This window comes from Pipistrellus hanaki (assembly GCF_964339955.1).
Source record: "Pipistrellus hanaki genome assembly, chromosome: 19".
In the NCBI taxonomy this organism is placed as follows: domain Eukaryota; kingdom Metazoa; phylum Chordata; class Mammalia; order Chiroptera; family Vespertilionidae; genus Pipistrellus; species Pipistrellus hanaki.
The window spans coordinates 3263900-3279247 of record NC_140521.1 but is presented as its reverse complement, the minus strand read 5'-3'; the positions used below and the strand labels follow the sequence as shown (position 1 = coordinate 3279247).

Genomic DNA, 15348 nt, shown 5'->3' with positions numbered 1-15348 from the left:
CCCGCGGACCATAGAGAAGCGGAAGGTGGGAGTGAGCGGCCGGAAGAGCGACACGGAGGCCGGAAGTGAGGCACTGAGGCGGGAAACGGATGGTGGAAGCCGGAAGCGAGGCGTGAAGCCAAGCTTGGGAGGGAGTGAGCGACCGGAAGTGAGGCACGGAGGCCGGAAGCGAAGCTCAAAAGCCCGCGGTGGCCACTGGCGCACCGTGCTGGCTGTTGTTTGGTGACTTGGGCGCCAGGGGCTGAGGCAACTGGGTTGCCAAGGAGGATCCCCACTGCCATCACCTCACGCTGCCCTCCCAAACCAGGAAACTGGAGCTGCGAGGGCTAAGACTCAAGGTGTTTTGCTCACGCTTTTCCCCAGCGCCTTCCTGCAACTGGTAGGCTCTCTGCCAAGCGTTTGTTGAATGAATGGGTCTTTTGCCCAAGATAGCACAAGAGTGGTGTAGTGTAAAGCCCGGGCCGGGTAGCTCAACTGGTTAGAGCAGATACAAGAATCCACCAATGAATGCATCAACAAATCTGTGTTTCTAAAATCAATAAATTACCAATATTTTTAAAGGGTGGCAGTGTGAAGATTTGGACCCCTGTGAATTTGCCTCCATAACCTGGGTTGTTCACCATCATATTCACCCTAACATCCCACACTATTGAGGGGAGCCACCAGGGAGGGCAGTAACCCCATCTTACACGTGTTTTCCCCGCAAATGCATCAGCAGTTTCCTATTTTAGGCCAGATTTGCCCAGGCAGTTGTAGTCTTAATGCATGGTTTCACAGCTCCCAGGGTTTTCTACCCCTGGTAGGAATTGCACGGGCAGGTTCAGGACTTTGGTATAAAACCTTACCTGTAGGTAGAACATTGATGTCCTGAATCCCTGGTTACACTTCCTTCTGCCATGGGGGAGGCCCTCTTTGGGAGTAGCTCAGGAAGCAGAGTACCGCACCATGAAAACCAGCATTTGGACCTGGGAAGCTGGCCCTGCCTGGAGCACCTACCAGAGTTCCTCGCAGATGATGAGAAGACACCATGGTTTACGGTAAACATTTAATTGGCTCCATCAGCAATTCCAGCACAAGGGAGGCAGAATCAACCTACCCAGAGGTTCATGAGGTGTGGAGGTCACGACCCAGGGGCCCAGAAGAATGTGAGGGTGATCAGATGTGGTTGGAGAAAAGGGATGCCAGATGTCTGCCTACAGGACGGGAAGGGAGGGCACAGATGGGCTGCAGCTGCACATTCAAGTTTTCAACCTCATTGTGTGGAGGGTAAGCAATGAGCCTCTTCCCAGCTGTCTTGTATTAGGAAACCCTCCCACGTGGTCTTGTCACCTCTGTGCTATCTATTTCCCCCATCCGGTATTCCAAGTTCTGCAATTCAAACCCAGGTTCTGAATTCTAAGTTCTACCTTCTGGGTTCCTGGTTCTTTTTTTTTTTTCTTTTTTAATTTTTATTGCGTTTTTTACAGAGGGAGAAGGCTAGAGAGTCAGAAACATCAATGAGAGAGGAACATCGATCAGCTGCCTCCCGCACAACCCCCACCAGGGATGTGCCTGCAACCAAGCCAAATGCCCCTGACCAGAATTGAACCTGGGACCCTTCACTCCGCAGGCCGATGCTCTATCCACTGAGCCAAACCGGGTAGGGCATGGGTTCCTGGTTCTTGTTCTGTTCCATCTGTTTCCTGCCCCAGATCCTTTCCAGCTCCATTTCCCCAGCCTTTTTGGGTTAATTAGGTGGGCCTCCTGCTGACCTTGCTAACTTGAGGATTTTCTTTGACTTCTTGCAATTCTAGGCTTTCCCCAGCAGGAGGGACGTGGTCCAGACTTTCCCCAGTGGAGACCAGGGAATTTCCCCGTGAGCCTGGTCTGCTTTGACCTCTTCCCTTCCCACCCCACCTCTAACCACTAGACACACTACCTTTTGTGTAACTAAAGCTCAGCTGTTGTTTTCCATGGCGATACTTGGGGACTGGTGGCTTCTAGATGAGGAATTTTAGGGGAGGAGGGAATGTAAGAAGACATAAAAGGTTGTGTCCTTCATTCAAAGAAATTAAAAACTGCTTCCAGCACAGGGGGAGGGATGGGCAGGGCAGACAGAGCTGCGAAGTCCTCAGACCTCTGTCATCCTCAGCTTCCTGTTGTCTGAGCTGAGCACCAGCCCCCAGAGTCCTTCCAGATCAGAGAGGAAACCAAGACAGATGGACGGGGAGGTCCATGGCTGCCCTGAGAGAGAAGGGCAGTGCGGCGGCGGCGGCAGCATCACTGGAGAGGCGAGATCTTCAAAGGGATCATGATCCGAGACTCCATGTGCCGCACCAGGGGGACTGCGGGGAGAGGCAGAGGTCACAGAGGTGAAGGAGGCCAGCGCACCTAGGACACTGGCTTCTGAAGGGGGAGAAGGCCTGGGAGAAGGCAGGAAATGCCCCCTTGTCCTTCTGGAACGGCCCAGGGAGAGCACCGGGTCTTCCAAACTGAGGGAGAAGGGAGGACTTTGGTGGTGATGAAATGCAACATGTAAACGCTTGTCATTGATTACCCTGGTTTGGGTTGCTATGGCAACCCCCAGAGCCCAGAGCGCTCTCGTAGGCCTGCCTGGACCACGGGCAGTGAGCCACCAGGATGGAACCCCAGTAACTCATGATCTTCAAAGCAAGCTCCACGTCGCTGAGGTAGCCAAGAGAGGCTGGATTCCACCCTCAAAGAGGGCCCCTAGCAGATGACCTCCAAAGGCCCTAGTGCCCCTCCCCCCCAGGAAGGGCCTCACCTGTGTAGTAGACATTTTCGTCCCAACCCCTCTTCCTCCACGCTGCATTTCTAGTCTCTTCCCGAGACTGCAGGTCTTTGTAGGCTGCGGGAGGAAGGCATGGCCTCGTTCCTGGGGCACACAGGGCTGGCTCCCCCCCCCACCCACCGCACTGCCCCCGGGGGCCCAGCCTACCCCAGAGATGGTGCACCACGTAGAGCTCCCCTATCTGCGAGAAGAAGCCGCCCACCGCCTCCTGGTTCTCCTGTCGGTACTTGATGGCCCGAGCCCTGCGCGGCAGAGGGGTGTCGGGGAGGAGGGGTGTCGGGGAGGGGTGTTGGGGAGGAGTGTTGGGGAGGAGTGTACGCGCCAGGCCGGTACAGAGGGCCCCCGAGGTGTCCCCAGCCTGGTTTCTCTGCTCCAGCTCTCGAGATGGTCTGGGAATGGGGTGACGGGAGTGAGCTGCGGGCTGGGTGGTCCCAGGGGATCCTCTAGCATAGGGGTGTCGAACTCAATCAGAGAAGGGGCCAAAATCTAAAATCCAGCCTAAATCGCGGGCCGAATGGTTTACTGAACAGTCATAAACTGACAATGTCATAAACTGATAGCGGAGTGCAGTGATGACAGCGCGGTGCGGGCCACATTGCAAGGCCTGGCGGGCTGGATTTGGCCCGCGGGCCTTGTGTTTGACACATGTGCTCTAGCAGGCGCTCACCTCCTGGGTGCATCCCCCCCTGGATCCACAAGGCGCAGCGGTTGCAGGGTTCCCTGCCCTTTGGCCCCGGGAAAGGTGGTACCCCAGGGGCCTTGGCAGGGCAGGTGGGCAGGGTCTCCCCAACCCGAGCCCCGGCACTGCCACTCACCAGTTGTTCCCCCACTCGATCATGGTTCCTGGCTGGAAGAGAACCAGGAGGGAATCGAGTGAGCCCTCCCCTTGGACGCCAGCGTCACCGCTGGGGGAAGACAGGACACGGTCAGGCCTCCCAGCTCCCAGGGTCACGTGGCCTCACTCAGGGGCCCTGCCTCACCCCCGGGTGGGTGCATACCCACCTCCGTGCTGCGCCCAGAGGGAGGGAGCGGCCAGAACCCCCATCTGCATGCTGGGGCACCCACCTCAGGGCGGGCCCCTTGCAGCTGCACTACAGCAGGGAACGCGGGGGCAGGCGGGGCCGGGCGGGGGGGAGGAAGGCACCTTGAGCTTGTAGGTCCTCAGCTCGTAGATGTTGGGGCCGGCGCGGGGCTGCGGCTCATTCCAGAAGCTGAACTCCAGAAGCATCTGGTTTCTCCGGGACAGCAGCATCTGGCTCCGCTCCTTCCGGAACTCCAGGTACTCCTGCGGGCGCGGCGGGCAGGGCAGGGCAGCGGGGAGCACGACTCACCCACCCCACACCCCGCGGCAGGGCCCAGGGCCACGGGGTGGCGGAGGCAGCCCCAGCACAGGCCGGGCCGGAGCCAGTACGCACCTTGTTGTTTTTGAGCTTGTTCATGCAGTCCATGAGGGCGGGGTAGCCGCCGGAGAAGCGCCACAGGTGCACTGTTGTGGGGTGAGGAGAGGTTCGGGTCAGGGAGCCCCTGGGACCCTGGCCTGCTTCTCCCCGAATTGGCTAAGCTTGTATGTGAGGGGGGTGGCCTCCAGCCTGGCTCTCTGTAGCACCAGGACCCTTTGCCTTGGCGGGGGGTAGGGGAAAGGGGGTAGTGCTGGGCAGGGCATGACCCCAGACCCAAGCCTAGGAGACCTAGGCTGGAGCCCCAGCTCTGCCAGGTGGCCTTTGACCCCTCCAGGCTTCAATGTCCTCATCTTTTTTTTTTTCTTTAAAAAAATTTAAAAAATATATATATTTTATTGATTTTATACAGAGAGGAAGAGAGAGGGATAGAGAGTTAGAAACATCTATGAGAGAGAATCATCGATCAGCTGCCTCTTGCCTACTGGGGATGTGCCCGCAACCAAGGTACATGCCCTTGACCGGAATCGAACCCGGGACCCTTCAGTCCCCAAGCCAACGCTCTATCCACTGAGCCAAACCGGTCTCGGCTCTTTTTAAAATTTTTAATATATATTTTTTTATTTCAGAGAGGAAAAGAGAGATAGAACCATCGATGATGAGTGGGAATCATTGATCAGCTGCCTTCTGCACGCCCCCTACTGGGGCCCGGGTGGGCGGCGGTGGTGCTGGAGAGGGGGGCACCTCACCTGCCTGGTCCTGCTCCCCATACCACGTGTTCCAGTTGCCCACGAGCGAGCAGGGGTAGTCCTCATCCAGGTGCAGCTTCGGCAGCACGGCCTCCCTGCGGGAGGGGCACAGGGATGGGGGAGGGCTCAGACCAGCCATGTCGAACCCTGAGGTCAGGGAGCCCCCTCAGGCCCGCGGGGCTGGGGGCCAGCCTCCCCATCTCTAATATGCAGACGCGGGATGTGCGGCTCTGAAAGGTACCTCCCTGGGTTTCTGCAAGGAGGTTGGGGCTGGGATACGGTCCCCACCCCAACAGGCACTGGGACAGGCGGGTGGAGGAAGATGCTCACGTCAGGCTGTTGTAGGCATCCAGACACTCGGGCTTCACGTTGTGAACTGGAAGGGAGGCCGGAGAGTGGGGGTGTGCGTGTGTGTCCTCGGGGAGCCCCACGGGGCCTGGACTCCCGGGACAGCTCAGGCCCTCCCAGCCCCTCATCCCCAGGCCGAAGCCTTGTGTGGAGGGGCCGGCTGGCGGGCGGGCGCACAGCCACTCACACTGGATTTTGTAGAGGTTGCTGGTCTCCTTCTTGGACAGGAGGGTGGAGTGAGCGTCCTTCCGGGGGTCCACCTTATGCACGAAGAGCGAGCGGAACCAGCTGCCTTCATTGTCCTTGGAGTAGAAGCTGCGGGACGAAAGGGTTCAGAAGGACACGGGGATACGATACGGGGAGCCCCGGCCCCTGCACAGGCTCAGCTGCCCCGCTCCCCTGGGCTGGTGACCCACATTCTGGGAACGGGGCCACGGGGTCCCATGGCAGCTCCAGGATGAATGGCACACGTCGTGGGAGCCGGCTGAGCAGACCTGGCCCCTTCTGCAGGGTTCCTGGCACCCAGTCTGCTTCCTGAATCTCTGACGAGCCTCAAGAGGCCCAGAGAGACAGCCCCACTCCCATCTCTCTCTCCAGCCTCCCTGCCTCCCTGTCACCCCGTTCCAACGGGTTCTCCACGGGGCCACACACAACTGCACCCCCTTTCCCGGAGGCCAAGCAAACCCAGACCTCCCTACTGCACATCCAAAGTGCTAAGAGCCCAACCTATACTGTCAGCCTCTCTCAGGTGTGTGCCCCTCTCCTGACTGCTCTGCCCTGAACGCACCAGGCTCTCCCGCTCTGTGCTTCCTTCCTAAGTTCTGTCCCTCTGACGAGAACGCCGCACTCCCCTCCTTCCCAGCGCTCACACCAGGCCCGGCCTGCGCCCCTTCCGGCCCCACACATGGATGGCCAGAGACAATAAGCTTTGTCCCCGAGGAGGTCCCAGTGGCTGCAAGCAACGAGCCTTGGCACCCAATGACAGCTGGAGGTCTCAGGCAGAGCCCAGGAGGGGGAGCCTGAACTTAGCCTCTGGCAATCTGGGCGGGCTCTCCAGAGGAGGTGACCTGGCCAGTCTCCAAATCTCCAGGGTAAAAAGCATAGCAAGGCGAGACTCATTCATCCAGCCAACACTCATTCATCCAGCCAACACGTAATTGACCAATATCTGCCTTGTGTACCTCCTTAGGGCGCTGTGAGAATGAATGAATGAATGAATGAATGAATGAATAATGAACGAACGGATGAATGAATGAACGAATACGGTGCCTTGCTCAGAGCAGAGGGACTGTTACCTCCGACCAGGAGAGCACCAGGCAGATTCCGCGAAGAACCAGGGGAGTTTCAACAAAGCCATTGGCCGAGCGGACACGGCCCTGGGAGATCGGCTCCTCCAGTTTGCCAACCAAGACCTTTGCTCCAAAACGGGGCCCCAAGTCATTGATTAACACCAGCGCTGACCAGGATCAACAGCCAGCGGCCAGGCTGGACGAGAGCCCACGAGCGGAAGGCAGGCCCAGGAGCTCCGGTGGGCCCCCAGGTCTTCCCGACACCCTCCGATCTCTCCTGCCTCCGGCTCCTGCTTCCCCAGGTGCCTAAGGAGTGAAGATCCTTCCCACAGGAAAACCCGGCCAGGGGCCTGGCCAGGATCCCAGGGCAGCGTCTGGCCTGGAACCCAGCATCCTCAGGCTCACCTTTCCCAGTTCATTCTCTCAGCGAAACCCCTTCCTCTCCCACCCCCGCAGCAGAATCAGTGCTTTCAGAGCACAGGCTCTGGGCAAACGGGGTTCTCATCCCAGCTCGGCCTCACCTCTCTGAGCCTCACGCCCCTCACCTGGAAACAGGGCCCGAAGGACGGGCCTTTCCGCCCACGAAACAAAGGCCGGGGTGCCAGCTCTCACCCACTTTGCCAAGCTTTCCGGAGCCCATTCCCATTGGAAGGGGAAAACCAAAGAGCCAGGGTTCCCCATCCCAGGGGGTCTCAAATCCCCTGAGGATTCTCAGGACACCCCCACACCCCCAGCCCCCCAGACCATTGTAACAGCCTCTCTGGGAATGGGCCTAGGGGTGTGGGTTTTCACAAGCCCACCGGGGCATGCTGAGGCACACTCCAGTCTGAGAATCATTGTCAGTCCCAATTTTTTTAATTTATTATTATTATTATTTATTTTTAAAAATATATTTTATTGATTTTTTACAGAGAGGAAGGGAGAGAGATAGAGAGCTAGAAACGTTGATGAGAAACATCGACCAGCTGCCTCTTGCACACCCCCTACCGGGGATGTGCCTGCAACCAAGGTACATGCCCTTGACCGGAATTGAACTTGGGACCCTTCAATCTGCAGACCGACGCTCTACCGCTGAGCCAAACCGGTTTCGGCTATTTATTATTTTTATGTCATCTCGGCAAACCATCCCAGACACGCCAAAGATTCTGTTACCGAAACTCCACCAAGAATGCCTCTTAAGCCTAGAAAACCACAATACCGCTTTGTCCGGCCTGTGGGGAGGATCGGCCCGGTCCACAAAAACACCGCTCACATTCCCCCCTCGGCCCTGCCACCACTTTCATAGGACCATGTCTCGTCTCCCCTAACACTGGGCATGTCCTCCCACACCCCCTCCCCTCCCCCCCACCCCGGGAATACCCGGCGCAGGGCTTCCGGCATGAGAACGCTCCATGCATGCCCCAGGTGAGAACTCCAGGAATGACACATCTGCACTCTTAATAGGTTCCCATAGTCCGATGCCCTCCAACCCCCCCAGAAAACGGCTCCAGAATGTTCTATGTATTTGCTAGGAAGCAGGGGTCTAGGCACGTCCTGAAACACTCCTGTTTCGTGTTGGCCGAAGCTAGAAAGGCCCAGACAGAGAACGAACACCGAAGGTCAGGGTCACGGGTACAGCAGGAAGAACGGCTGTTTACTGAGCACTTACTGTGGGCCCAGACCTAATGCTCACAGCCTGTTTTTGAGAAACACGCGGCTCCCACGCTCCTGGGTGGCCTCCTGATGTTTGCCTGCAAATGGCTTCTACCACCGGTGGATCCGGTAACCCAGCCTTTCATCTCTCCTCTGGCACATAAGGCGACCTCCCCAAGGCCCTCTCGGAGGAGGGCTCCGGCAGACCCTGCCCGAGATATGGCCTAGAGCAGAGGGCAGACCTTCCACCCCCGGGGGCCAGCAGCCTCACCTCCCGGCCCTTTAACCAGAACAGCTCTATGAGACCCGTACTGTTTTACCTCTCCCATGTGACAGGTGAGATACCTGGGATTTCCCGAGGCCAAATGACTTGCCCAAGGTCACCCCACCGAGAAAGGCGGAAGGTAGCAGGCTCTTCCCATGCTATCAGCTTTCTCCCCAAATACCGGGCAGTCACGTGGGGGCACATGCCGGCTCCTCTCTGCCAGCTGCCCCGATGCCCCACTGCACAGCGCTCTGGCATCTCAGGGCCCACGGTGGGCGAGGTGGGGGGGGGCAGCTTGGGTCGGGGCAGTTGGCAGAAAGGAGCCTGCCTCCTTGCCATAGGGCGGATGGGATCCTCACTTCTCACCAAATGTGCCTGAGCACACGCTGTCCCCAACCCTGGGCCAGGGGCTGGGAAACAGAAAAAAACGAGATGATGGTCCGGTAGAGGAGACAGGCAAGGGCGGACATGGTGTCAGTGCAGGATGGGGGGAGTACAGGGCGCTGGGGACGGGGGAGGGGGGAAGGGGAGGCGAGGGGCCAATCAGGGAGGCGCTGGCCCAGTGCAGGCCCTGCACAAAAGCTCAGGCCCTCAGGCCGGGGGCAGGGTCCAGCCAGCCGTCCTCTCCCAGGAGGCACTGGGCGTCAGGAGGCCAGGGTCCAGGCCCAGAGCTGCCCCCGGAACAGCAGGGGGAGTGACCTTGGGCAATTCCCACCCACCCATCCCCAGGCCTCCTTGGCCCCACCTGTGCTGCTCAGGGCTGGGGAGCAAGGGGTCTGTGCAGCTGTGGCTCTTGGGGATCCTCCATGCCCCCGCCCCCCAATTCCAGAGGGAGAAACTGCTTTTCCCAGGAGCCCCCAATGGATGCTTCCGCACAGCCACCGCAAAGGCCCGGGAGGGGGGAGGGGAGGGGGCTGAGGCCACTCCTGCTGCCTGCCCTGCTCCAGGGCCCAGGACCGGCCCCTCCCGTTCACCCCATCTTTCACCCTCTGCCCAGAGCCAGGCACCCCCTGCAACGAAGACGCTGCGCATACCATCACCCCCATCCTGGCTCAGGGCTCTACCCCAGGCCTGGGTTTTGCACCCGCCTCCAACCCATAGATTGCAAGCCGGAGCCTCTGCGCATCGCCCACACCCAGGCCTTGCACCCCGCCCTGCACCCCCGCGCCCGCCGCCCCGCGCTCACCGCGCCGCCGCCCGCTCCGCGCGGGGCCCGGGGCCGCCCAGCAGCCGCGCCGCCGCCGAGATGCTGCCCAGCCGCGGAGCCATGTTGGCGGAGGGCAGGTTGGAGGGAGACCCGCCCCAGCCCGGCGGCGCGGCCGAGCGTAAGTAAGTCCCGCCTCCCCCGGGCACCCCGCCTCCTTCCGCCGCGGCCGCCGAACCCCCATTCCACCGCCGTCGGGGGGGGGGGGGGGGGGGGGGGGAGCTGCTGACCTGCTCTGTGACCTCAGGAAAGCCTTTAACCCCACTCCGGCCTCAGTGTCCAGTCCAATGAAATGGGAGCGTTTCAATAAAATGGGAACAATGAATGAAGAATTCTTTTTTTTTTAAATTTAATATATTTTATTGATATTTTACAGAGAGGAAGGGAGAAGGACAGAGAGTTAGAAACATCCATCAGCTGCCTCCTACACACTCCCCACTGGGGATGTGCCCGCAACCAAGGTACATGCCCTTGACCGGAGTCGAACCGGGGGACCTTTCAGTCCGCAGGCTGAAGCTCTATCCACTGAGCCACACCAGCTAGGGCAGAGATGAGGGATTCTTAGCTGGCATGGATGGATGAGCATCAGAGTGAGGCCCCGGAAACGGCGTTTTTCTGGGGACGTGGGGAGCCACAGGCAGTGTTGACCGCACTGTCAAAGCCGCAAACCCCCTCGCAATGTAAGACTGGTGGGCAAGGCTCAGGGCCGCGCCATCTCTCCATCATCTCCTTTACTCTTCTCATCCGCCTTCACCATCTCCTCCTGCGTCTCCTGGGGCCCCACACCCTCCTCCTGCCCCGGCCAGCTCCTCTGCCTCAGTCCCCCAGATCACAGGCGTTAGCAGAAGCAGAGAGCCTTGCAGACGCCACGCGGGGGCCAGGGGCTTAGCGGCTTCCAGAGGGAGTTGGAAATAAGCACGCACACACCCCAGATGCAAGCCCACCGCAGGCAGATGGCTCCTGGCTGGTGTGCTAGGATCGGGGGGCGTGGAGGGCAGGCCCTCATTCTGGGATTCCTTCAGCAAGTGCTGGGTCTGCCTGGCTCTGAGACACCAATGGTGGCAGAACTGTCAAGTCCTGCCCTCTTGGGACTTAAGGCCAAATCAAATCAGCACTGACTTTGAATCCCTCCAGGCCGGCAGGCACCTTCGGCCTCTCTCCCCTCACCGCTCCTGCCGGGACACAAAATATTTACTGGGCAAGTGAGAGACGTAAACAAAACCCTTTCTGCCAATTGCCACCGAGACTGTGAAGTATGGGGAGCTCTGAGGACTTATAATGGGGAAGAAGAGGAAAAAGGGAGGTCTCCTATAGACTCTGAGGGTCAGTGATGGCATCAATAAGAAAGCCAGGCTCAAACTCTGATTTCCCCTGTTTTCTAAAGTTGCTACAACACACATGCAGCATAGGTGTGATTTATTTAAAAAGGAAACTGTATCCTTATGACAAATGGAAAAACCTGAATCGATTGCCATCAACAGCCCTGGCTGGTTTGGCTCAGTGGATGGAGGAGCGTCAGCCTGCGGGCTGAAGGGTCCCGGGTTCGATTCCAATCAAAGGCACATGCCTGGGTTGTGGGCTTGGTCCCCAGCAAGGAGTGTGCAGGAGCAGCCGATCCAATTCTCTCTCATCATTGATGTTTCTCTCTCTCTCCCCCCCTCTCCCTTCCTCTCTGAAATCAATAAAAACACATTTAAAAATAAATAAAATAAAGAGGAATGGGGGTATAATGGGGTGTTAGACACAGCTGGGCCCAGTGGCTCCTTGGGGTGATCAGAGGAACCACAAGGGGGTAAGCTCCTCCTTCAGTCAGAGTGATGGGAGCTCCCAGTCACAGCCACTTCCGGGAAGGCCCAGGTGGGCCTATGGAGGTGCAGCAAATCAGCTGTCCTTCCCTTAGGACCCGAGTGTGGCAGGCCTGGGGAGGCGGGCGCGACTGCCCCCTCACTGTGAGAACACAGTCATCTTTCCTGTCACAGAACAGTTTAATATATATTTTATTGCTTTTTTACAGAGAGGAAGGGAGAGGAATAGAGAGCTAGAAACATTGATGAGAGAGAGTCATCAATCAGCTGCCTCCTGCACGCCCCCTACTGGGGATGTGCCCGCAACCAATGTACATGCCCTTGACCGGAATCGAACCCGGGACCCTTTAGTCCGCAGGCTGACGCTCTATCCACTGAGCCAAATTGGATTTGGCCAAAGAACAGTTTAGACAGCTGCCATGCTGGCCGGGTGGCTCGCAGCTCCCCTGGGGGCAGCCATCTTGAAACAGCAAAGGCCAACCCATCCCTTTGAATTAGCTAATCTCTGAAGACTGTGAGCCTGAGCTCCAATTAAGGGCAAAGGCCAGGCCATGTGCTCCAGGGATGATACAGCCAAGCAGACAGTCTGCTCGGTGTGCACGCGCTTCCAGGCCGTGTGTGGGCAGCCTCCTGCGCGGAAGTGGATATGTCTGCCTCGCTGCCTGGCTCCCGAGAGCTTTGTGTTCTACCAGGACCCCTGACGTGGGGAGCTCGCCTGATTTCTAACATCCTCTCACCTGACTCCGGGCCTAAGCCTTGGAGGATAAGTAGGGAGAATTGCCAGGAGCAGGGAGAACCTGGAGCTGACAAGCTCGGTGTGCCCGTATGCGAAAGGGCTGCCGGGAAGAAGCGGGTCTCCATTGACTCAATCCCACAGGCTTCGAGGGCGGGCAGCCCGGAGGACCTGCCCTTGGACATGCCCCCCGAGGCTGCCTAGCAACGCGTCGGCCACATCATCGAGGGCATTTGGAAGCCACAGGAAGCCGGGACCCCGGGGCGGGGGGACACTGGTCCTCCTCGTCTCCATGGAGAGTCCGCAGCACGTTCTCGGTGTTTCTGGCTGCCTCTGCAGGGGAGGAGGGGGGAGGGCCGGTCTGCAGCCCCCTCATGCTGGTGTAGGCATTTCCCAAGGGGGTTTTCCCATCTTCCCCCAAGTCAGGCGGGGCACGCTCGCACCCCCGACCCACAGGGGTGTGGGAAACGGGCGTCCCTCCCCAACGCTCACCTGGAATGCAGCTCGGAGAGCTTCACCACTACCCCAGCTACAGGGTCAGCCCCTTCCAGTCTATCTAACTCTCTGTTCCATCACTGAATGTCCCCCCTCAGGACTGCCCTCACCCCCCAGCCCCCACCCCCGTCCAGGGGAAACCGGGAGGTTCGGTCATCCTAATTGTGGCCCTTTCCCGCTCCTCAGGACACCCCCTCTTCCATCCCAGAATCTTTTTTTAAAAAAATATATTTTATTGATTTTTTTTTTTTTTACAGAGAGGAAGGGAGAGGGGAGAGGGGGAGAGTTAGAAATAGCGATGAGAGAGAAACAGCAATCAGCTGCTTCCTGCACACCCCCACCTGGGAACGTGCCCTAACCAAGGTACCTGCCCTTGACCGGAAAAGAACCTGGGACCCTTGAGTCCGCAGGCCGACGCTCCATCCACTGAGCCAAACCTTAGGGCCCCAGGATCTTTCCTCTGCTTAGCTACTCCATTCCCCCTGCCTCGCAGCGCCAGCTAACCGAGCAGCTGGTCGGAACGGGTTCCTGCCCCACGGACCATGCATTCTGGGCAGCGAACCAGAGAGATGCTGGGCAGCGATTCCACGAATGAGGAAAGGGGCCATTTCCAATTACGGCGAAACCGATCGCCCCCCATCGGAGCAGCTTGAAACAATAAACATTTATTAAACCACAGGGTTCCCGACGGGCCAGGGATTCAGGAGCGATGGGTTCGCCAGGCTGGTTCCGGCTCTGGGTCTCCTGCAATGTCGCGGTCAAGGTGCGTGCCTGGGCTGTGCGGGTCTGACCGGAGCCGTGGGCCCGGCTTCCTAGGAGGCAGCTGATCGATGTTTCTCTCTCATCCATGTTTCTGACTCTCTATCCTTCTCCCTTCCTCTCTGTAAGAAATCAACAAAATAGCCGAAACCGGTTTGGCTCAGTGGTAGAGCGTCGGTCTGCGGACTGAAAGGTCCCAGGTTCGATTCCGGTCAGGGGCATGTACGTTGGTTGCGGGCACATCCCCACTGGGGATCAAGCCCACAATCCCGGGCATGTGCCCTTGTCCACAATCAAACTTGGGACCCTTCAGTCTGCAGGCCGACACTCTATCCGCTGAGCCACACCGGCCAGGGCCGCCCAATTATCAGGACTGGACTCTTCCAGCAGTTTTCAAGGAGCAGGCCTCCTCGGCACCATTGTGTCCTGCGCTAGGAGCTCGCCCTCCCCTTCCTCTCCGAGGCCCCTTCCTGCCCACCACCGGGTCCATGACCCTCTTTCCCCTGCCCCTGCCCATCCCGCCCCTCCCTGCGGAGACCTGACCCATCCCCGCTCCCTCTCTTCCTCCCCCAAGCAAGCTGCCCTCCTGCAATCTGCCTCCATCCGTCAAGGCCAAGGCCTGTGGCCCAATTTGTGAAACGAAGTGAGCGGCGCCGGGGACAAAGACAGATGGGCCGCGCCGGGCGGAGAGGAGAGGCCGCTTCCTGAGTGTGAAATATGGGAGGCCCTGCCGTTACCTGTTCTCCAGGACAGACAGATCACGGCGGACTGGGCTGCGGAGCAGCCAAGAGACAAATGACCCAGCTCTGGCCCTGGCACCGGCTCCTGACGGATGGGCTCTTAGGCTCGGGCTCAGCTGCGCTCAGAATTGCCTTGCCCGGCTCCTGCGGGACCCCGAACTGGAGGGACCCCAAACAGGAGGGACAGGGGCAAGACAGCTTTGTGGTATGCGTCCTGCCTGTGGTTATGCATCCCAGGCGCTTACGAATGACGAGACTTAGACACGGTGTCACATAAAACCATCAACAGAGTGCTCCTTCACGGTGACATCGGAAGTCATACAAACGTCAGGAGGGGGAAAAATAAAAAAGGAAACATTGGAACACATTAGGGATGGGGCAATGTCAAAGCGTCCAGGGATGGAATGAATTATCGACTGTGTTCAAGCTATTGCCACAAGGTGGCGCCACGGAAGCCGGGGAAACAGATGACCACATTGCGACATTAGGGAGCAAATCACCAAGCTGTTAAGTACACGCTGGATTCTAGCAACTGTGTTGTGTGTGTGTGTGTGGCTATTCAGCTGTCGTTTTGCTGAATAATGAATTCACTGTCATTATAAACCACTTTACACAGATATAGTGACACTATCCACGCATTCGCAAGGCAGGGATGCCAGTACTGGGAAATACACTCCCGCACCAAATGGATGGATGTCTCTGGAGTGGCTAGTGGACCCGACGGAACACCATGAAGACTGAACTGCCTCCGCCACAGGTGATGCTGTAACCCAGGAGCGTGCTGGGGGGCAGAGAGGACGCGGCAAAGACACAGAGCAGCAGCAAAAGCAAAACACGTGGAGGACGGTTGCAGATTGATGAGCGGTGCGAACGCATTTTGATCACTTCCTTTACGGGCATTCCCGCGGGGTGAAAGAGGTTCTGGGGTACAAAGGTTTGAATCATGGGAAGTGTACCGAAGGCATCTTCCTGAGACATGGGGCTTTTTATGCGGTCCTGGCATAAATACGGCTCCTGAAGCCGCCTCCTGCGAGGGGAGTGCTGAGCGTTGAATTGTGTCCTGTGAAATATCGAGTCCCTGCCTCCACTTCCTGGCTCAGAGCTCCTCCAACCCCTTTAATTCACTAACCGGTAACAGCAC

At 58.4% G+C, this 15348-nt stretch overlaps 1 protein-coding gene across 1 annotated transcript; it reads right to left on the bottom strand.

Moving 5' to 3' along the window:
- Positions 1-1031: 1031 nt before the first annotated feature.
- NIPSNAP1 (nipsnap homolog 1) lies at positions 1032-9807 on the bottom strand. Its single transcript, XM_084867528.1, has 10 exons — positions 9658-9807; positions 5473-5600; positions 5268-5313; positions 4938-5032; positions 4207-4277; positions 3936-4076; positions 3607-3638; positions 2939-3033; positions 2765-2848; positions 1032-2324 (listed from the first exon to the last, which is right to left on the bottom strand). The coding sequence occupies exons 1-10, from the start codon at positions 9738-9740 to the stop codon at positions 2260-2262; spliced, it is 840 nt and encodes a 279-aa protein (XP_084723654.1). The 5' UTR covers positions 9741-9807; the 3' UTR covers positions 1032-2259.
- Positions 9808-15348: the final 5541 nt, after the last annotated feature.

Bases quoted from the DNA above. Each gene is read 5' to 3' on its own strand.
- NIPSNAP1 (XM_084867528.1), bottom strand. From the start codon at position 9,740: ATGGCTCCGCGGCTGGGCAGCATCTCGGCGGCGGCGCGGCTGCTGGGC. The intron at 5,601-9,657 runs GTGAGCGCGGGG...TTCGTCCCGCAG, and splicing joins GCGGAGCGGGCGGCGGCGCG to CTTCTACTCCAAGGACAATG. The intron at 2,849-2,938 runs GTAGGCTGGGCC...TTCCTCCCGCAG, and splicing joins CGTGGTGCACCATCTCTGGG to CCTACAAAGACCTGCAGTCT.